Consider the following 21,505-nt stretch of genomic DNA (forward strand, 5'->3'; position numbering starts at 1 on the left):
TTTGAGTGGGCACGTAATAAGCCACGTGAGCTACTAAGTTAGCATGTACGAAGTAGTACATGTATATCGTATACATTGTTTTCGATCGGGATAGGAAATCGCCGTGTTCCCCCTTTAACGTTTTTGAGTTGAGCATGTACTTGCTGTACGCAAAGGTGTGTTACCACTACGTATACACTCCAATGCGTGTTTCTTGGGGGGAAAACATCTAAGAGTTTAGAAGCATTTCCTGGAGACCGTAGCATCGTGTGATGATGATTGTATATTATATGGCTTTCATCACGCGTGACTGTGCGGCTCAAGTTACGGTGCATTAAAAGAGGTTTGAGGAGCATCTCGGGCGCTATCTCAGGTGCATGCGGGGGAGGGGACACACACCATCACATGACCACTTCCCCGTCTGCTGGAGGGAATGCCGGTGCGTGCAGCTGCAGCAGCTACAACGCGTCAAGAATGCAACCACCGTAGGGATCAACATCATGTTTTTAAGGCAATTTAGCATCAATTCGTCTGCCTCATTACAATCTTTGTTCACCTCCCAGCCAAACACCTTCCCCCCATGTCTTGATGCCTTCCCCCTTCTCTCTCGTTCTCACAACTCGCCTCTTAATCCATCCATGCATGAGTGTGCCTTACGGCGATGGCTTTGTTTTCATCCAGACCCGTTAAACCATAAGAGAAAAAGAAAAGGAAAAAGGAATTCATGACGCCCACCCAGGGAGGAAACAGAGAAAACCCGGTCGAGCAATAACTCGTTGGGTTTGGAGACAGCAGAGCCCAGTGATGGGCCTGAGGTAGGTAAAAAGGTGCGCCTCGGGGAAGGGGTGGATAAAATGCGCGGGTTTGCGGCGGCGGTAAGTCTACTGCATAAAAGATGCCCCCCAAAAAAAAGACGCTAGAGTGCTCTCATGAACAGACTTCTTAAACAGCGGGACCAGCCTTGACAACATCCTCGGTGGCTTCGGACTCGTACTTGGTGAAGTTCTCGCGGAAGAGCTTGCCCAGCTTGACGACCTCAGCCTGGAAGCTTTCGGTACCGGCGGTCCAAGCCTTCTTGGGGTTCAGAAGCTCGTCAGGGACGTTGGGGCACGTGGTGGGAACCTGGAGGTTGAAGACGTCGTAGTTTTCGTACTGGACGTTGGCGAGCTCGCCGCTGTGGATGGCGTCGAGGATGGCGCGAGTGTACTTCAGCGGGCAGCGCTTACCGCCCTGAGCGAAACCGGCGCCGACCCAGCCGGTGTTCAGCAGCCAGGCGTTGGCCTTGTGCTGCTCAATCTTGTCCGCAAGCATCTTGGCGTACTTCATGGGGTGCAGTGCCAGGAAGGGCTGGGCGAAGCACGAGGAGAAGGTAGCCTGGGGCTCGGTGACGCCGTCCTCAGTGCCGGCCATCTTGGAGGTGTAGCCCGAGATGAAGTGGAACATGGTCTGGGCACGGTCGAGCTTGGAGATCGGGGGCAGGACGCCGCGGGCATCGCAGGTCAGCAGGATGATGTTGGTCGGCATGTTGTCGGACAGGCAGGGGATCTTGGCGTTGCTGATGTATTCAATGGGGTAGGCGCTAGCATCATCAAGTCAGCGAAGGGCTTGCGTGTTTGACAGTTGTAACGAGGCCACTTACCAGCGAGTGTTCTCGGTGAGGGTGGAGTCGTCGTAGTCGACCTCGCGGGTGTCGGGGTCGAAGACGACGTTCTCCAGGACGGAGCCGTAGCGAATGGCGCCATAGATATCAGGCTCCTTCTCGGCGGAAAGGCCAATGCACTTGGCGTAGCAGCCGCCCTCAATGTTGAAGACGCCGCGGTCACTCCAGCAGTGCTCATCGTCACCAATGAGGGCACGGTTGGGGTCCGCGGACAAGGTAGTCTTGCCGGTGCCAGACAGGCCGAAGAAGAGGGTGACGTCGCCAGACTTGCCCTCGTTGGCGGACGAGTGCAGCGTCAGGACGTTGTGCTTGATAGGCATCTCGTAGAAGAGGACGGTGAAGACGCCCTTCTTCATCTCGCCGGCGTATTCGGTACCCAGGATGACCATCTCCTTTTGGGAGAAGTTGATAGCCACCGAGGTGACCGAGGTCATGCCCTCGGTGTAGCGATTGGCAGGGAACGAGCCGGCATTGTAGATTGTGTAGTCGGGGTGGAAATGCTCCAGCTCCTCACGGGGAGGGCGAATGAGCATGTTCCTCATGAAGAGGGCATGGTAGGCGCGGGCGCAGATGACGCGAACTCGGATGCGGTACTTCTCGTCCCAGCCGGCATAGCCGTCCACGACGTAGATGCGGTTGCGGGTGTTGAGATAGTCGACGGCACGCTCGCGGTTGATCTTCCACACCTGTCAAGCCAGCCATGTCAGCGTCTGCGGTATTTTTCTCGGTCCTGTTCTATTGTCACGGTGGCCTTGAGGCCTCCAACGACCCCAATCGAGAAGGTATGCATTGCAATTGACGATTCAGGGAAATTCGCGCTCGTGGCCCGCGGCGCTCGCCGTTGGAAGGCATCCCGCGCCCCCGAACAAAAAGCGCAGTGCAACGCTGGAGCGGCTGCACATGCGAATCAGGGGCGCGTCTGCGGGGCCTTCAACAACCAGTGCGCTGTGCCTGCGTGCCCCGGCATCATGTGAATGAAACCAGCCAACAGGCTCTGGGCCGTCTCTCGGGATCGGATCGGGGCGGATCGGATCAGCTGCCTGCCTCATGGCAACCTCCGCCCAGCACGCCCGCTTAAGCTCGGCTTCGCCATGCGGAAGGGCGGCCTGGGGAACGGAATTGGGGCAGGCTGGGGGGCTAACGGATGGGGGGAGGGGGGGCCCAGCTGGGGTGGGGTTGGCCGGCTTTCAGTGGCCATACCAGTGACGCCAATGAGCTGCACGATAATTCATGCCACCAGGCCCGCTGCAAGCACGGCTGCCGAAGGAAACAGGTACCGTAGCTGACTGGGCTATGGCACCTGCGCCCTCAGGCAGGTGACAGGACACGCTCGGGAACCCCAAGCCAGTCCACAGCTCCAGCTTGGGCAGCCAGGCAGGGCCATGCGACGGGCGCTGGAGCCAGCCGCCCGCTGAATTATCGTGGTGTGCCGCCCATTGGCGTCATCGTGACTGGGCCGCCCGAGAATGCGGGGCAGAGGGGAAACAAGACGGCGACGAGAGAAAGAAGACACGAGACGACCTACCTCGGGAGACATGGGCTTGTTCACGGGTCCCCACCTGTGCGCAGCGCGAAGCCTTGGTTAGCCAGCGTGCACCCCGCTGCGAGACACAGGCACGGGTGCATGGGACCGGGGTCCGCGCGCCGTGCCTGCTTGGGTCGGTGTCGACTTACCAGACGTTGTCTTCAGACGTCGGCTCCTTGACAATTCGCTTGTCGAGAGGAGATCGGCCAGTCTTCTTGCCCGAGTAGGCCGTCAAGGCACCGCTCGAAGTGATGGCCGTGCCGGTCTCGTAAACGAGGGCATCTTCGTAGAGGGCGGCGACGGACGGGTTGTGGATCTGCGCAAGGAGGGCATGTCAGCGTACCGCACCCGGACGACGCCGACTGAGACCAGGACTCACAATGGCGACGCGATCGTAGTCGATGTGCGCCGTTTCGTGGAGCTCCTCCTCTGTGGGCGAACTGGTCAGTATTCGGCCAGGGATTTGGAGCTTCACTGGGCAGAGTGCGCGCATGACGGGGCGAGCGTACCAAGCTCGGTGTGGTTCCCGTGTGGCCTGCAAGGGCATCGTGTTAGTGGAAGGTGGTTCACGCCCGGGCACGCGCCTCGACGCGGAGCACTCACTGAACACCACCGGGGTGGAGGGAGGTTTTGTTGACGTTGCTGGAAATCACTGGTGCCCTTTGCGTTAGCTTTGGCCACGACGACATGACCGGCGGCGGCACGTATGTGCTTGCCATGAAGGCGGCAAGGCAGGCTCCGACACAAATGTGAAGAAGGAAGGCCTTTTGCTGGGAGAGGGGCATCAAGGAGTCACATACTCTTGCGCAAATCACCACCGCGAGCCTTGAGTCTGGACTGTGGGCTTTGAACGTTGGGGTCGGTGTAGGGAGAAGCGGTCCTGACAATGGGATCCCTCATGGTTATGTATTTAAACTCTGGGAGCCGGAACAGAGGCTCGATCTCGGCTTTGCCAGTTGCACTGACGGGCTTGACACGGGGCAGGGGGAGGGGCCAACGGGGCCGTGGGTAACAGCGTGGGTAGCCGGGGGGAGGGGGGTGTGAGTTGGGAGTAGTAGAAAAAAAAAGAGGACCCGAGGTTGTGAACCAGCAGGCAAGGGGAGTTGCGGGAGAGGGTGTGATTTGAGGCTCGTGGCGTTGGACGAGCAGGCTCGTGTGCTCTCTCTGGTCCGCCTGTGCCGACACGGTCAGTGGAAAAAGGGGGGCGTGCGAGGCTTTCTGCTGGCAATCTGCAGTGCACCGTATCGGTATATGCGACGCGAGTCGCTGTGTGCTGTCTCTGCGCGGCGTCGACAGGTCTGGGAGATGAGCGCGCAAAGGGCTCTTGACACGAGCGTCCAAGTGGTGAGGATGACGATGGCCGAAGGCTGCTGCTGCTCGTCTCTGCCTGTGGAGCTGCTGGGGATAGAGAGGAGGGGGGGGGGGGGTCCGAGGCTTGGTGGAGGGGTGTGGGGTTTCAGTGTCTGGGTCGAAAACGAAGCACGGCTCACGAATTTATACCGGAACGAGCCTGCCACTCAGCCTGGTTCCTTTTACGTCGTTGGCGGGGTGTTGGCGTCGTCGAGCGGCTTCAGCCCCGGGTGCGGGGTGCCAGTGGAAACCTTTTCCCTTTTACCTGCACCGCAGTCGGGACAAATGGGGGCGTGTGATGTGTGTGCCGTCGATGCTGGTGCCGCGCCGCGGGACAAAAGGTGGTTCTCTGCGCCGTGGGGTCGGCTGCCGTGCAGAGAGTGAGGTGGCGGGCGGGGAGGTAGGTGGTGAGCCTGCTGGGGCGCAGTTGGGGACGGGTGGACGACGCAAGTTAACGCTCGGGAAGCCTCGTGGCGCCAATGTTGTTGCCCGGCGAGGAAAATATAGTGACTTGGTAGATCTTGAAGGGGCAGGTGCGGTGCAGTCGTTTATTCTACGAGTATGGCAACGAGGACGATGGCGACTGCGATGCAGAGAGACCCTATAGCCTTGCCCGCGAGACGCAGCCTGTCTTTATATGCTTCATGCTGGCATTGAAGCCGATGCATCTCCCGCCGGCGATAGCAACCGCATTTCGTCCGAAATCGCCCTGAGTTCGCATGTGCATCGACCAAGTGCCCGCGAAACGTCTCGGCCAGAATCGCCGGCCACTTCCCAGCATCATTGCCGGCCACTCGGCGCCTGCCTGACCTGACCGTGATCCGGACCATCCCATTTGCCACCGTACAGGCAACCTGCCTGCGCCCAAGGCTTCCATTGTCATGCAGTTTTCGTCGACGCGGGAACCGGGGCTCTGCTGCACTTATTCTCGAGCCCTTTACCCTGCCCTGCCTGAACCTGGTACGCGGTCGTCTTCAGCGCATCAGCTCGCCCGTCCCGTCTTTTTCTGACTGTGCCGGGGGGGCGCAGCGTCTGGTTCAGCCTCTCTGCATTGGGTCGGACACCTTCGGGTCCGTCTGCAGGTACCAGACATGGGACGGGTGGGCCACGACAGCATCGAGATGGGACCAAAAATGTCTGTACGGGTACCTCTTAACTACACCACGATGACCACCAACAGCCGCCAGCGAACCACCTATTGCCCGCATGCCCGCCTTTGCCCGCGTAGCAGGCTTGCTTGCGTCCGCTCGGGCAGCAACAAAGCAAGGTCTACGCAGCCCCTGCCTTCAGCGGAGTCATCATTCGCGTCGTTGGCTGACGCCGCGTTGTAGCCCATTACCAAGCTCGTCTGGCATTTGCTCATGTCCCGAAGGTGGTCACCTGGTCAGCAAAAAGTTCACCGGTAATCGTTGGTGGACGGAGAAGGATGGAGGCCCTGGCAGGGCGGAGAGAACCAGAATCGGGCGCTACCATTAGTACTAACCTCCTAGTGGTTTACGGATACACCCCTTGTGGTAAGCTGCTGTGTAGGTAGAGGTAGGCTGATGTACTTGCCATGGTTTGGCGCTGGAGCCCAGCGTACCCCGCGATCTGCCTGCCACCGCCGACCGAGAACCGTACCCCAGCCCGCCCAGCTTCCGGGCTGGCCACATGACCATCAAAGATCTCATGGCCAACTTACCAAGTGGCTAGGTACCGTCCCCAAAGACCCCACCAGACGAGCTTGTGACCGTGGCAACACTGCTAAACTTGTACTTCGTACTGAACCGCGGGGCTTCATGTGTAATCGCTGTTGTGTGCTGGAGCTCTGGTGCTGGGGCTCCCCGAACCTAGAAGTGTCGCACAAAAGAAGAAACAATGTAAACAATACAGCGCAGGAGCGCACGAGGACAAACGGTACTCGTGCATATGTGGTTGTACAGGAGGAGCACAGGCGTCTGCATGCACTAGAACTTTGCCAGTACTGTACTGTACCGTACAGCACCCGACACGCCAGGGTTTCTCTGACACGTCTCCAGCGCTCGTCGCCGTCCCGTTCAGGGCGAAACTGAATGCCCCAAATACGGTCTCGGCTCAGCGGCACCGCCCGCCGCACATGGATTTCTCACCGCATGATTGGCTGTTGGCCGCCGCGTTCGTCCTCCGACTTTCTCCGGGCGCTCACCCCCGTCGGCTTAAGGCCTAATACCAGCTAGCATGCAGGAATGGAGACGGCTGGCCAAAGGGAAGAAAAAAAAAGAAAAAAAACTGAAAGCATCAAGCTGCAGCTTGCTATCGGCACACCCTCGATCAATACCGTACCGTGCATTTTTGAGGGTTTCCTGTTATTAATGAAATATGATCCGCTGCGCAAGCACTCGCTCGCTGCCGATTTGTGCCAGTGCCATGTTTCAGGGTGAAAGCCGCCAAACCGAGTCTGCAGTGCTTACAGCCTGTCTTGTCTGTCTCTACAGTCTGGGTTCTTGGGCGGAGCGTAGACGAAGCAGGATGACGTCCAGTCACCGGCATCCTGCCACATAGGCCCCGGCCCCGGGTCAAGAATAAATTTCTTACCAATTTACCCAACGCTCACCGGCACATGGAAGAGGTCCCCCCGGACTGCTTTTCTCACACGGCCACGCTGCCAGCGTGTTGCTTCAATGCCTTCCGTCCGGAGCCCCGTGCACCACGCGAGACGACAAATTCAAGTCGGTTTGGTCCCTTCCGCATTGCAAAGAGGGCACCCGTAAGTACGTACAGCAGTATGTATACCTTCCGTATCCGTCCGCCAACTCCGGCGAAGTTCCGCCTCGCATCCGTGCTCCACACTCGGACTGCCACGGCCCACTTCCTGCGCCGCTCCGTCTCGGCCCCCTCAAGCATGTCAAACAAGGTCCTGTCCTCAGGCAGCCCACTCTGTCGTCCCGACTCATTTTCGTCCTCTCCTGGATTACTATGGATTACTAGGTGCGCGATCTTAGCGGCGAGTTGTGTCATAACGGTGCACGACCAAATCTGTGCGTTCAGGAACCCGTCTTTACCCGCGGTCTGGCCTCAATTGAACTGCCTCCTTGAGCCATCGCCAGCGTGGTACTGGGCGAGGCTATGACGGAGGCGGCCCTATTCCGAGCTGCCTTGGGTTCATCATATCGCATCAGCTTGGATCAGCGCCGTCAAGTATTGAGCCTCTCCTTCCGAAGCACCACATGTCCAGGGTTCGAGATCAAGCACTTGGACCGTTGTCACCATGCCCGATCACCATGCCCGACTAGTCCCGCAGTATTGAGAGAAACGCCAATTACAGGGAACGACTTTTATCTTTGCCCTCTACATTGCGGTCATCATGGTATCTGCGGAACAGTTCGTCCCGATTTCGTTACGTCCAGGCGGCCTCCCGCCTCTCCGGGCTGCAGTCCTGTGCGCCAGCGCCAGCGCCTCGTCAGCCTGGTTGGCCCCCATGCTTATCCTGTACCCGTATCATGACACCGTTGGGCCCCCTTTCCAAGCTGTCCCTCTCATGCATATTTTCTATCCGACGATAAACGGTATAACTTGCCATTCATTCACTTAGGCAGCCGTCTCGTCCGTGATGAGCTTCGTGATCTTGCCAATGGCAATCGTTTGTCCCTTTTCAGTTGTCAGCGACTTGTGCTCGTTGTGATAGAAGGAATGACGCCATTGCGTTTGAACGTACCTGGTCTCGCAGAGTGAACCGACCCATCTGAGGGTAGTCCTCGAACTTTTCCACGCAGACAGACCCGGCTCCACCAATCACTTGCATGCGTGCAATGATGCTGTCTCCCTTTCTGGCGTGTGTGGGCGGAGCCTTGCTCTTCCGGTTGGTCCCTTTCTGGAGCTTGTGCAGGAGAGCCGCGAACGTCACTTCCTCAATGGCCGAATGAACGTGCAGGACGCAGTTGAAGCCAGACGTCAGAATGGACTTCAGCTCCAGGATGCGGATCTGCGCTTCAAACTCGGCCACACAATGCACCAGCCGCTTCGGCGAGCACAGCACAAAGCCTGGCAGTATGTCCTCCTCCTCAATGCCCTTGAGTCTCATCCGCACCTGATCGCCACATTGGAGGACCTGCATCTCATCCTCCTGTTCGCCGTAGATGGCCGCTGCCTCGACAGCTTGTTTGCGGGGCATCATCACCAGATTCATACCCTTCTTGACCACTCCAGCCTCAATCTTGCCGTCGACCATGGTACCCATGTCGCGATACTTGGCGTTGACCGGCATCATGAACGGTGCGTTGACTTTACGCTCCAATGCCTTCATGTCGTCGAGATACTCAAGCAGTGAAGGCCCAGTCCACCACGGTGCCACGCCTTCAGGAAGACGATCTTTGATGTTCATGGATTGCTGGGCGGCAACGGGCATAAAGTAGACGTCCGACTTAAGGTTGTAGCCGGTGCCCTTGAGGAATTGCGAGAGCTTCGTCGTGCACTCCTGGTAGCGATCATGGGACCACTCAACAGTTGGGTCGTCCATCTTGTTGATGACGACGATCAATTTGTTGACACCCTGTGTCTTCGCAAGCATGGCATGCTCGCGAGTTTGACCGCCTCGCTCGAAGCCCGTCTCATACTCGCCCTTTCGAGCTGAGATGACCAAGATACCGACGTCGGCCTGCGAAGCACCACCAATCATGTTGGGGACGTACGTCTTGTGTCCTGGGGCGTCCAAGATGCTGTATCTGCGTTTCTCCGTCTCGAAGAATCCGCGACCAACCTCAACGGTCTTGCCTTTGGTTCGTTCCTCTTTGGTCAAATCCATAACCCAGGACAAGTACCAAGACTCGCGTCCCAAGTCTTTGGCTTCCTTCTTGTACTTGTCCATGGTCCTCTCGTCAACCATCCCGGTGGTCCACAGAATAGAACCACCCAGTGTTGATTTGCCAGCGTCGACGTGGCCGATGAAGATGATGTTGACGTGTTCTTTACCGTAAATCTCCTTAAGAGTCTCGTCATCGACATCGGCAGCTTGCTCTTTCGTGACAGCATCAGCATCCCGCTGCGCCTTCTTGTCACCAGGGCCAGATGGGCTGGAGCGGCCAGACGACGGTGTTGGTGACGTCTTGCCGGATGTCTTGGAAGCCGCTGCGGCCTTTCCAGTCTTCTCGCCCGTCTTTTCAATAGCTTTGGCCGCGGTGGCCTTTTGACCAGCCTCCACTTTGCTCGACGGCTCTGCTTTGGGATCAGGCTTGGAGTCAGTCTTCTCCTTCGGAGGCGCCGCTGTTCCTCCGATCGAGAGCACCTTAGCCTTGGGCTTGGGAGCAGACGTATCGCCTCCAATGCTGAGGACTTTGGTGCCTCCTTCCTTTGTCAACACGGGCTTCGGTGCGGGCGTGGAAGGGGGGGCGCTATCGGCAGCAGGCGCCTTCGGAGCCGCCGCGGGGGAGGCTTGGGGGGCCGCGGGTTGCTGGGGCTGCGGAGATTGCTGGTGTTGCTGGCCATACTGGGGATATCCAGCGCCTGAGCACCTATGTCAGTATATGGATTCAGGTTCGTGCGTGTGTACCTGATGAATAACCGCTCACCGTAGCCTTGATTGTAACCTTGGCTGAAGCCGCCGCCGTACGACTGGTTGTATTGGTTAAAGCCTTGCTGCTGGCCATACTGGGGATAGTAGCCTTGCTGATAGTATTGCTGCTGTTGATACTGGGGCGCGAAGCCACCACTATAAGGCTGACCTGGCTGGAAGGATTGAGCACCAGGCTGGAAGGACGCGACCCCAGGCCGAAAGGCGCCCTGCGATGCGGCCGCGTTCTGCTGGTTGATGTTCAACTGCTGCTGAGCCTGACGAGAGAGGTTCTCGTCCTGGGCAGCGGGATCGTCTTCCCAAGAGTTGAGGTCGGCCATCGTGTCGGGTAGTGCGCAAAACGCGGGCAGCTTCGGTTGGTCGAACAATCTCGGCTCGAGCTGGTGACTCGACGTTAGCCCCTCTTCGGTGACACTGGTGTTGTCTGCCCACTGACGCCGATGATGTGAGCTCGCTAGCGAAACGCTGACTGTGACGGATCTTAAGAAGAAACCGGCGTAGAGAGAGGGCTGACGCAGTGACAGTCGGGCAGCGAAACAAAGCGTGTTGATGCCAGGTCCTGGTCGTTTCTGGGGTGGAGGTTTGAAAACTCAAGGCCCCCCCACCACTAGCATGATGCCTGGCAGGAGGGCAGTCTCCATCCTGTTGGCGGGGCTGGTACAGTGCGCATGGTGGGCTCGATACGGACTAATTGCTTCGCCGCCGCACGTACGGAGCAGCAGCTGTGCAGTATAACAGTGTACGAATGTGCTCGTGGTTAATGCACATCGATCCATTCATCAAAGAAATGCGAGCCGTCCACCACGGCGAGCGCTCACTGAAATGCACAGCTGACAGCAAGCCTAAACATATAAGATCGAAGGAAAGAGGCGTCACGAGCTACATGTTGCTCGGTTATCATTGCCAATTCTGCATCGAGAGAAACGCAAGAAGCAGCCTGGCTGAGACTGATTGGCCCCCATCCAAGCGTCAAAGACACAGCACGTTGTGGGGAGATGCGTACGGCTTGCGACCTCGCATTCAGGTACAGTGAATCCAGCAGATGTCAAAATCGGATACAATGGGTGGCACGGACCTGGCGATGAGAATGAACACGACTGCACAACGGCGATGCCCCACGCAGCGAACTGGACAGCACAACTGATCCGCATTCTAGCTCGCACTGTGGCCTCCCGCCCAAACGTCGGGTGCCTGATGGCCCAGCTGTCCTCACTCCAGCTGCCTGATAAACAGCCTGCTTGTCATTTTGGATGTTGAATAAGCCCCATGCATCATCCCAATGTGAATTCTGAAGTTTTTCCGAGGTCTGTTCCGCCGACCGTAGCTCTCCTCTCCAACCGCCATCGACCGTCGAAAAGTCATGGATGAGTTTCTGGCGCTTGTCGGCGTGCAGGCCATGCGATACACCATCAGGTCAGCCGTTGGCCTGACTTCGACTTACGCACTCAAACAGTGTTCACGCCTACTGCAGTCTGTAGATGACAAGCTCCTGTACTCCGAACTCCGAAACTTGCAAACGCTTCTTGACAGCAAGATCAAGGTATTGTCACGCGCCGACTTCGCATGCCTAATGCACGTAGATACTCACACGTTACTAGATCATTTCGCCTGCACTTGAACTTGTCGAATTCAAGTCAGTCCTTCGTCTACAGCGTTTCCATCGCCGTGTGTCTGACTTCTGGCTAGGTCGAGCCGGGGAAATGTGTTTCTGGAGTCGGCCGCTCCGCTCGCCAGAGCCTTGCAACGTGAGATCGCATCGCTTGGTCAGAGGATTGAAGGTGCCATTCAGGTAGAAAGTGAAACCGACAAGCCGAATACGTATCGCTTCAAGACACAAGCCAAGCAACATGAGCAGCTTCGCGAAATCATTTCCGATATAAAAGCTCTACTGGAACGAATTGATCGCGAAATACCGCTGCTACAACTCGCCATCACTGCGTCTGGGGAAACACTGTCAACATCGTTGCCTACAAATGTTTCACCATCTAGACTTCTGCAGGCCAGTGCTCTGCTCATAGTGGGGGACACGCAATATGCCCAGGATCCCACCCGAACCGTTCAGATAGGCCCGGCATTTCATCTGTCGCTGTACATGCTGTTCCTGGGCCATGCTTCCGTCGACCCGCAGACTCTCGATCTGACAGGACGTTCACGGACCGCATATGGCATCGGTGAGCATGATCGTAAGCCGCTGTGGCAGGAGGTTTCCCACAAGACTCGAGTGCGCTTGTGTCGGTCACAGTGGAAACAACAACAAGGACGGCGTGAGGGCATACGGGATGAAGACTCGCCAAAGTTGCCCGAATCTCCCTTGACTGGCGCATACCTTGATTACGCCTATCACTTGGAGATTGTTGAGGACCTGGACGACGGCAGAGTGCACAGTGAGCAAGACACCGCGGATATTTACGAAGATATTCCGAGAGCTGGCTTTCGGGAGTTGATCCCGATAAACCAACTTGCAAAAGTCTTTTACACGGACACTGGCAAGATCCTGAATATTGGAAACGACACGAATGAAGAGAATAGCCCGGTTCTCCTTCTCAAGAGGGATCTGAACGCACCCCGGTTATCTCCTGCTTCCTCAATCAACGTCCTGGAAAGACTAGGAACCGGCCGCCATAAGGGAGAGGCAAAGAGAGAGGGAGGCAACATGCTTCCTGAAGGCAGTGACAATCACGAGAGCATCAGCCGAAGACCCGTAGACGACATACAAGATGCGTGCGCCCGTGCTTCTTCGAGCTTGCCGTCGCACCTCGACCCTGAATGGATCGCTTTCGAGGTATTCGAAGCCGATGATACGGCCTTCGATGAGACGGAGACTGAAGTGGGGTCTGAAAGTGAACCGGAAGACAGACCAACCATCCGCTCACCCGGAGTGGCGGAACAAAAAGCCAGCGGCCGGGCCTCACTCGACGCCAGGGTCGCTGCGCAGATTAGAAATCTGTCACTTCAGCCAAGCTTTGGCTATAAAAGTGCTCCAGGTGGAAGGCGATCCTCCACAGGAAGCCACAGCTCAAGAAAGGATGATGCTCCAGAAGACGACTCAGATTTTGTGGCGCGGTCGCCGTTCAAAGCGATCACGTCGTCCCTATCGTTAATAGAGATGCTCATTCGGCTGGCCAGTCTCCAAGAATTCCAGCAAGCGCCACATCTGTCAATACCAGATCACATCCTGGCCTTTTTTCTGGAGGAATCGTCCACAACTGGCCTCTCGGGCGATGCACGCCAAGCGATGCGCAAGGAAGCCAAACAGCGCGTTGGCTTTGACCCCTACACAGACGGCCCAGAGAATTGAATCTGGGACAGACCTACCTCCCCTGGCGTCACGAGAATACATTATTCCCATACACTCTATAGAGCGAATAACTTTTCGCAGCAGCGCTGTTTACCACGATCGTAGAATCCGATGAAGGACCAGACTTGTTGAAGAAGACCACGGGGGCTCTGATGAAGCATAGGCTGCAACGCCCAAGGTTCTCTTAATACAGATTCTCTAGAGGATGACAGAGTCACAACAAGAAACGGTTTTCTCTCTCGTATTAGTGTATGACAGCACAGCGGCCGTAGTAAGGTCTATGCAATGTATCCAAACCCTAAAGCAAGAAGCCTATGTAAAGCTCAGCTGTATAATCAAGTGATTCCTCAATATATCTGTCAGCCTACGCCCTGGTGCTGAGTCGCTGCTCATCATTAGTCAAAAGAGGCCAGTCTTAAGCACATTGGCGTGGCAATAAGAGCATATCTGTGAGTGCCACATGCAGGGACGCATCTCACGAAAAGACACGAAAGCTCACTGCCACGCTTCGTGCACAACTTAGCGAAACCACCAGTTCGCCGACCCATTAAGCTGCCCATGAGCTCCCGCACTTTTGACGGAATGCCACCACCCATCAGGGATAAACACTGCATCACCCGACCGAAGCTCTGTTTCTAGTAGCAGATCTGCCAGTTCGTCGTTGTCCCAGACGGCGTCGTGAAGTACCGCTCTCTCATCCCCCTCCATCATCTCGGTTGTCCGGATACGACTGTTGCCGCGCTGGCGAATTTTCACCTGCACCTCAAAGTACAATCGATCTCCAACAGTGGGCGGCAATATCCTGAGCAACTTGTCCCCGCACAGTTGACAGAATAGGTTCGGATTCGGGTCTCGGTGAAGTGGAGTGTACGTAGGCTCTGTCCCGAGCCAGACGGACGAGCTGTAAACATCGCCTTTTCCCGCGCCGCGGACCAGCTCTGGTGTGCACAAGTCATGTTGCAGGGGTTGCGGTAGGTCCGAAAGCATGGACTGTGCTATGTACAGTTCCAGCGTGCTCAAGCCTTTCGCGTCCTGCAGCTTGTTGAACTCAAGGGCCTTTATCAGGAGTTGCAGTGGCCCATATAATTGAGAGAACTGGCGTCCATCGCCTTCGGTAATAGCTGTTTGCAGAATACCTGCCATCATTTGGTCGCTGAATGCCGAGCTTTTCATGAGCCAGTCGCGAAAGCTGATGACAGCGTCTTTCTTCTGCGATGAAGATTGAACCAGTTCGTAGGGAAACGGCCAATCATCGAAGTTGGTAACATGGCTTGTCAGCACGCGCCTACCAGATTCGTCTTGCGTGAACCACTTGGCAGCCGCCTGGAGTTGAGAGGTTGGAGAGCCGGCCTCATGACGGAAAACAAGAGGCTTCTCAGGTATCAGAGCCTTCTGCTGGAAGGCGTGTATGTCTGGATGGCGGTCCACAGATGAGGAAGCAACCTCGATCGCACGTACAACGGCATTGCGCTGCCGACGCGCCGATATTCCATGAAACAGTCGGTTCCATGTCGTTCTGTGGCTGATAGTCCGTCTCATCGTCAAGAAAAAGATGAGAGGTCACAATGTCTACCCAACCTGGGAGTCGTGCCAGGCGGTGGTGAGTTCGTTGCTGGGGCGAGTCGGGTGTCGGCGAAACTTTGGCGCCGGATTTTCGACGTTCGCCAACCAGGGCCCACGCGAACAGCTGTAGACCCGGCCGGGTACAATGTACAGGGTACCGAACAGGACAGTCGTAACTGCTAATTGCATCCCGTCTGAGCCAGTTCCACAATGTCCCTCCACCCACCGCCCACCACGACCTGCCATCAACTCCCACGCCGGCATCCCAAAAGGCACTTGCACCCGACCCGAGCGACGACCGGCCAATTTATTTGAAAACGACAGTTATATCGCTTATCGCGCCAGCAACGAGATTGTCTCCTGGGGTGCCAGCGTGTTCAAAAGCGGGTCTGCCCTACCTCAGCTGTCCCGCGAAAACCCCTCCGCGTGCACAGCGCCAACCCCACGCGAAGCACTTGGCAGTGATCTACGCGCGTTCGAACGCCTGGCCATCATACCCGATCCTCGGTAGCCACTCCAGGGCCATCGATTTCAGGACGGCGCAGCTGCGTCTCTCCTTTGCAGAGCACAGCCGCGGGTCTGACGACCCATCTTCGCCGTCATGTCGACATCCTCAGGCGTGCCCGAGTCCTGGATCTCGAGCTTCTGCGCCTTGTTGGGCCATGAATACTTCGCAGAGGTCTCGGAAGAGTTTATCGAGGATGATTTCAACTTGACTGGCCTGCAGACACAGGTGACGATGTACAAGGAAGCGCTCGAGGTACGGCGCATGCGCTTTTTGAAACTATCTATTGGAATGACAAGGCTAATGCTGACTCCTCAACTAGATGATACTCGACGTCGAGCCTGAGGATGATGACGAAGACGAAGACGAGGAAGAGGAAGAGGAAGAGAACGAGTCTGGCCTTGGCGACGGGCAAGAACGCATGGGCGGACGAGAGCGAAGGCATCATAGTAGGATGGCCAGCGACCTGTCCGTCATCGAGTCGTCTGCGGAGATGCTCTACGGCCTCATCCACCAGCGCTTCATATGCTCACGTGCCGGCATCCAACAGATGAGCGAAAAGTACGAGCTGGGCCATTTCGGCGCCTGTCCCAGGTACAACTGCGAGCAGGCAAGAACGCTTCCAGTTGGTCTCTCCGACATCCCCGGCGAGGACACAGTCAAGCTTTTCTGTCCCTCCTGTCTCGACGTCTACGTCCCGCCCAACAGTCGGTTTCAGACTGTTGATGGTGCCTTCTTCGGCCGCACCTTTGGCGCCCTCTTCCTCCTGACATTTCCCGAATACGATCTCACGAAGCGCGGTTCCGACGTGCTCTCCAGCGCAACCTCTCGAGTACCAGAGGATGAGCCCCTCTTGAACGGCATGTACGCCAAGAATATCGCACCCAGTCTCGGCCCTGGTCATATCTACGAGCCGCGGATCTATGGCTTCAGGGTCTCTGAGCGGGCACGCTCCGGCCCCCGTATGCAATGGCTGCGCGACCGTCCGCAAGATATACACGAACTGGACGAGGAGCAGCTATATCAGCAACACGTCAATGAATCCGAAGACGACGACGACGGCATGAATGTAAACGGTCGCGCCATGGCCCGCCGTCGGCCTCCTGGCAACCCGCGCCGCCGCCAACGGCAAAACCAGAATGGCAGTCCGATGCAGATGTCCACCAACGGTGCCGAGTCCGAGCTCTAATGCGGCAGAGGGATCTCTTGAATTCGTGATTCAAGGCATATAGCGCAGGAATTTACACATTTGTGAGCCTACCAGCTGCGAGCCTGTCACGCAGAGTGGCTCTCAGCGGTAGATGAGACCTTTCAAGCCACATCTGTCTTCCGAGGCTAGCTATCAGCGTGGGACGTCATGGTCTGCAAGGCTTCGGCGGCGCTCGAAATGCTTACGAGCCACGGCCTTCGCGATCAACCACGCCAAAGAGACAATGAGCCTGCTGGGCCCCGCAGTTGTTGACCCGCGCGTGTGGTCAAGTGGTGGGTGAGTGTGGTGCATCATGGGGAGCGAGTCAGGCCCAAGCGAAGCCTGATATACGGTGGGATAGATATTCGGCAATTGAATAATGCGTACGATGGACAACATGGTACAGCGAGATGGGGGTGATTTGGCCAAAGCGCGTTGTAGAAGATCCAAATATAATGGCACATCTCCGCTGTCCACACGACAGGGTAAAACTGTTGGTGACCAGCGACACACAACCACAACATCAACGCCCAGCCAACTCCACTGCCAACGTTGCCGTTACCAGGACATTCTACGCCTGCCTACCTACCGCAGCGGTGATCCTTTTCCTGGTGTCCAGCTCACCCCTCCAAATGTCCCTTGCGGCGGAGCAGCCAACCCACTGGTCTTGCGCACTGGCGTTGACGGCGCCGACGTCCCTGCAACATTTGCCTCTACGGGAAGAGGCGGCGTGTCAGTCCTCTGAACATCCACGTCATCCTTCCTCGGGGGTTTGAAGTTGACGTCTCTGCCAGCGCGATAGATGTCCTGAAGCATCGGCTCCAGTATGCCCGCATCCTGGAACTCAAGGTACTTCTTATATAGCTTGAGCGCAGTGCGGGAGTCCTCGATAGAGTCGTGAGTTTCGAGTTGAATGTCCTCTTTGAGTAGATACCACGCCAAAAAAGCCAGCGACAGTTTGCGAAGTCGCGACTTGAGGAAGAAGAGGTCGATCGTATCAATAACTTGCGCCTTCGGTACGTGTATGTTAATGACCCGGAAATCCTGCTTCAGCCCGTGGCCCAAGAATTTGCAACCCAAGTTGAGGAGGATCCAAAGCTTCTTGTACGCTATCTTGAGTGGCAACAAGCTGTGTTTTGAGATGCGCGGGTCAAGATCCTGCTCTGTGATGCCAGAGTAAGACGTGAGGTAGTCCACAATGGGCTCTTTGATGGCAATGTAGTCATCGATGAATGGCAGGCCTTCCTTCTCGCCTTGCCCGCGCACCACTGAGGCCCGCGCAAGTGCGTACACTATAGGTCGAATCGTTTCTCGTTCGCCATCTGAGTTCATTTCGATTTCTGGCTGACGCACCGCGACGAACTCTGTGTCTAGAGCTAGGATGCTTTGGGGACCAGGAGTCTCATTTTCGGGATCCAGGATCTCATAGGTCCTGTTCTCGGGGTCCACGTTGGGGCTTATCGCTACGTTAGTATTGTACAAGAAGCGAGATTGTGGGTGAGTACTGACTTGAGATCCTGGTAGAGCACGGATGTGTCCAAATGGCTCCTCCATTCCATGTCGATCTTATTGTTTGCTTGCTTGACTTGATAGGCCACGACCGAGGGAACTTTCCATGACGTATTGAAAGTGAGCGCTTCTTCGGTGCTGACGGAACGAACCAAGAAATCGTTGAAGAGGTGCCATTGGCTTTGGCCGGGTGATTCTTGCTCAGCGTGCGCAGCTTTGAGTTGATCAGTATCCGTCTCCGGTAGGGCACGTCAGCATGCACTCACTGTTCACCATCGCCACAAGGTGAGGCTTTTGCGTCTGGCCGCTCTCAATATTTATCGCCATGCCTATAAGCGAGTAGACCATAATGTTATGCATGCCTCGCTGGAGGTGGAGCTTCAGGTCTTCGCCCTCGTAACAATAAAACTGTCCCTGGTCAACAATGATGCCGATTTCTTCCGGCAGCCAACCAGGGGTTGACCACAGCATTCGGTGATCTGGATTCGTGATGGCCGTGTTCAGCATCAGAACTGCGGGGATGCTATGTATGGATCTCCGGGTAGCAATGGTCTGGTAGCGTTGGCAACGGCCACACCAGCCCTTCGACGTCGTCTCTCTCTCAACACCGCTCTTAAGGACCTGAGAAAAGGTTACGCGAGGCATCTTGTTGTTGCGCCCAGGCGGTTTCTGTCGGCCGGGTGTTAGCCATGCATGCAGCCCTCGGACGACACAAACCTACATGAGGAGGGTAGAGCAAATCGTTGACGAACGTCGAACCGGGCCGAGTATATTCACTCCTACAGTTCATGCATCGAATTGAGGTGGTTGCAGACGTTGCCAGGACCTGCAATGTTTCTTAGCTGTTGGCCAATTTATATGACTGCAAGGCCCCTTTACCTGTTCCATTGCGATGGACGCTGGAGAGATGCTTCTGTAATCTTGCACAATTCTGTCCAGAAGGAATCGAGTGAGGCCCTGAAGCATGACATTCAACGATGAGCCAGGCGAGTCCTCTTCAAGCAGCCCTAGTGGAGCAGCTGTGCCGGTCAGCTAGGGTTCATAGTAGTTGACGATCCAGCGCACCAGAAGGATTGTACCTTGCGGGTGATTACTCAATGTTCTCAACAAATTGGTAGCTTGACAAATCGATCCGTCCGCCTTCTGTAGCATGTCGAACAAGAAGCCAAGTTCACAAAGCAGACACAATTCGCTGACACAGGCACTGGCGGCGTGTTGAAGTGCCAGGTTTCGGATCAAGGGGGTAAAATTCATGATTTGAAGAAGCGAGTTGGCGTAAGAGTTGGAAATATGAATCTCCAAGCCGGAATAACGCGTTTTGTTGTAGAATCTGTTCCGATCAGCAACGTAAAGACAGACAGCTTGGAATCCGGGCTTACCCAAAGTCAAAATCGTCCACGCCGAACTTGCTATACTTGATTTCAACATTGCGATACATCACGGGAACTTCTGATCTCTTGCTTTCGATCTCAGTTCCTCCCAATAGAGCTACCGGGTCCTCCACCTTCTCGTCCGAGGCTTTCGTATCAGATTTCGCCGACTCTCGAGCCTTCTCGCTCAAGAACTTGGGTGCTTTGAGGCCAGAGTTGGCTGATTGGCCGGCATTGCGCGTGTCCTCAGCCTGATTTCGGCGAGTCCTTCGGGTATTTCGACCATACAGCCCGAAATCGGTCGGCTTCAGACTATTGACGAACTGCGGATCCAGTCTCGCGGGCGGCGCACCTATATCGGACACCGTTTCTGGCCAGGCGGAGGCGAGCACTTCGCGATAATATGGCAAGCCAACGGAGTTCAAGGGGCTTTGTTGAGTCAGAGGCGACTCGAACTGTAGGTGGCCAGGAAGGACTGGAACTTACGTATCTGGGGTCCATTCTATGGGAGGCAACGGCTCTTCCGGATTTGCAAATTCCACCGGTGTTGGGAGGTCCACGAAATGAAGCTTCGATGGTGATCCCCAGAGGTGGATGTAACACTCCGGGTCTGTTAGAGCAATGGCCTCGCCAGAAGGAGCTATCTCAAACATGCTGAGATAGGTGAGCACATTTGCTTGGCGGACATTACTGGTGTTCGGGTTCATCAGGTCGACCACGTGCATTTGACCCGTCTGCGAGACGACAATGCTGGTGGTGAGCATCCTCGGATGCATTCGGACATACGCAGCTCCGGCTGGAAAAGGTATAGGCGGCATCGACGACATCTTCTTGATGTCAAACACATTGAGAAAGGGATCCAGCATGTAATTCTGTCCTTGTCGCAGAGAGTAACCACAGGTCACAATGAAGTCGTGCTGGGCATCCATGTCATTGATCAATGCCGAGTGTGCGTTCCAAGACTTGACCACGGCAAAATTGACAGGATCTAGCAGATTCACGGATCCGTTCTTGGTCGCCGCACATATATACCGTCCGCGCTTCATGATAGAGTACTGGTGTTCAGTTGGGATCTGGAAGACGTGGTTGTTAGACGCGTTGCGAAATCATCGGTAACATAACCCACCTGCTTGACAACCTCGCCCTTATTGAGGTCAATGACAAGCATTTTGTCTTGAAGGCCGGCGACGAGAATTTCTGCCGTGCCTTTCGATGTGAAACTCATGCATCGTAAGTCTTTCATGTCGTCGTGTCTATGACAATTAGCCCGCCCGTACACAACACCACGACAAACGAGCAACCTACCGAATATGCCAGATCGGCGGGCCTCTTCTCAACGCCATGTGAACATCCTTGGAGCCCAAAACCACGATACCTTTGTCATTCACCAATATCTGTCGTACCGGACCATCGGGGGTCAAATGCGCTTTGAAGGAAGTGTACCTCTGGAGCTCCGAGCCCAGAAAGGATGTAACGCGACCCTATCTACCTCGTCAGATATTGTAATAGGGAGCACAGCAATCGGTCGGGAGCTATACATAGTCGTTGCCGGTCCACAGCAGCTCCTGGGAGCTGTCAAACGTCATCGTGGTTACCGGTGTCGGCATCGCGTGGACACCCGGGGGCGGGAAGGGAACCCGGGAGACCTATTAGATATTCTCGAGTCAATATTTCCATCGCAGTTCGCTTGCCCTACCGAGGCAAGGCAGAAGGAACAGATCGATCGCCATCGAACGTCGCGGTAGTGAACATACCTCATCCCAGTCTCCGTCCATTGTTGCTGACTGGTCATTCTTCGAAAGACCATAGCTCAGAGGCAGGGTTCACAACGGTACGCGCCCTATGAAGGCTCCGCGACACTGTTAGAGCCTATGCGACTGTCGGTCACCGGACAGTGGTAGTAGCACGTTCGGTGGGAGTGGACAGATCTGGGCTCCGCGCTGAGGAAGCGCGTCTGGCAGTGGTATCGCGGCAGTTGGCGGGGCAAGCGCCACAGCGTGGTGCGCCGATGAAACTCCGCTGTTGTCCGGGAC

General features: G+C 56.1%; 6 protein-coding genes across 6 annotated transcripts; 2 read left to right on the plus strand and 4 right to left on the minus strand.

The window, feature by feature from the left end:
* Positions 1–385: 385 nt before the first annotated feature.
* Positions 386–5,393, minus strand: PCK1 (Phosphoenolpyruvate carboxykinase (ATP)). Its single transcript, XM_047990176.1, has 8 exons — positions 3,965–5,393; positions 3,768–3,816; positions 3,674–3,699; positions 3,544–3,593; positions 3,314–3,480; positions 3,165–3,198; positions 1,619–2,325; positions 386–1,558 (listed from the first exon to the last, which is right to left on the minus strand). The coding sequence occupies exons 1-8, from the start codon at positions 4,062–4,064 to the stop codon at positions 922–924; spliced, it is 1,770 nt and encodes a 589-aa protein (XP_047846182.1). The 5' UTR covers positions 4,065–5,393; the 3' UTR covers positions 386–921.
* Positions 5,394–7,791: 2,398 nt separating this feature from the next.
* SUP35 (translation termination factor GTPase eRF3) lies at positions 7,792–10,618 on the minus strand. The gene is made up of 3 exons (XM_047990177.1): positions 10,037–10,618; positions 8,188–9,971; positions 7,792–8,120 (listed from the first exon to the last, which is right to left on the minus strand). Exons 1-3 carry the CDS (start codon positions 10,356–10,358, stop codon positions 8,061–8,063), a joined length of 2,166 nt encoding a protein of 721 aa, XP_047846183.1. The 5' UTR covers positions 10,359–10,618; the 3' UTR covers positions 7,792–8,060.
* A 643-nt stretch (positions 10,619–11,261) lies between these two features.
* YRB30 (Ran-specific GTPase-activating protein 30) lies at positions 11,262–13,602 on the plus strand. The gene is made up of 3 exons (XM_047990178.1): positions 11,262–11,578; positions 11,637–11,671; positions 11,725–13,602. Exons 1-3 carry the CDS (start codon positions 11,399–11,401, stop codon positions 13,334–13,336), a joined length of 1,827 nt encoding a protein of 608 aa, XP_047846184.1. The 5' UTR covers positions 11,262–11,398; the 3' UTR covers positions 13,337–13,602.
* On the minus strand, positions 13,575–14,938 carry JDV02_008567 (uncharacterized protein). Its single transcript, XM_047990179.1, has one exon. The coding sequence runs from the start codon at positions 14,873–14,875 to the stop codon at positions 13,856–13,858; it is 1,020 nt and encodes a 339-aa protein (XP_047846185.1). The 5' UTR covers positions 14,876–14,938; the 3' UTR covers positions 13,575–13,855.
* A 172-nt stretch (positions 14,939–15,110) lies between these two features.
* Positions 15,111–17,065, plus strand: CKB1 (casein kinase 2 regulatory subunit). The gene is made up of 2 exons (XM_047990180.1): positions 15,111–15,659; positions 15,727–17,065. The coding sequence occupies exons 1-2, from the start codon at positions 15,501–15,503 to the stop codon at positions 16,591–16,593; spliced, it is 1,026 nt and encodes a 341-aa protein (XP_047846186.1). The 5' UTR covers positions 15,111–15,500; the 3' UTR covers positions 16,594–17,065.
* On the minus strand, positions 16,934–21,439 carry PAN2 (Poly(A)-specific ribonuclease). The gene is made up of 12 exons (XM_047990181.1): positions 21,227–21,439; positions 21,011–21,118; positions 20,778–20,953; positions 20,599–20,725; positions 19,959–20,545; positions 19,482–19,901; positions 19,182–19,432; positions 18,982–19,121; positions 18,824–18,928; positions 18,369–18,771; positions 18,103–18,316; positions 16,934–18,049 (listed from the first exon to the last, which is right to left on the minus strand). The coding sequence occupies exons 1-12, from the start codon at positions 21,245–21,247 to the stop codon at positions 17,179–17,181; spliced, it is 3,423 nt and encodes a 1,140-aa protein (XP_047846187.1). The 5' UTR covers positions 21,248–21,439; the 3' UTR covers positions 16,934–17,178.
* Positions 21,440–21,505: the final 66 nt, after the last annotated feature.

This window comes from Purpureocillium takamizusanense, chromosome 8 (genome assembly GCF_022605165.1).
Source record: "Purpureocillium takamizusanense chromosome 8, complete sequence".
Lineage (NCBI taxonomy): Eukaryota > Fungi > Ascomycota > Sordariomycetes > Hypocreales > Ophiocordycipitaceae > Purpureocillium > Purpureocillium takamizusanense.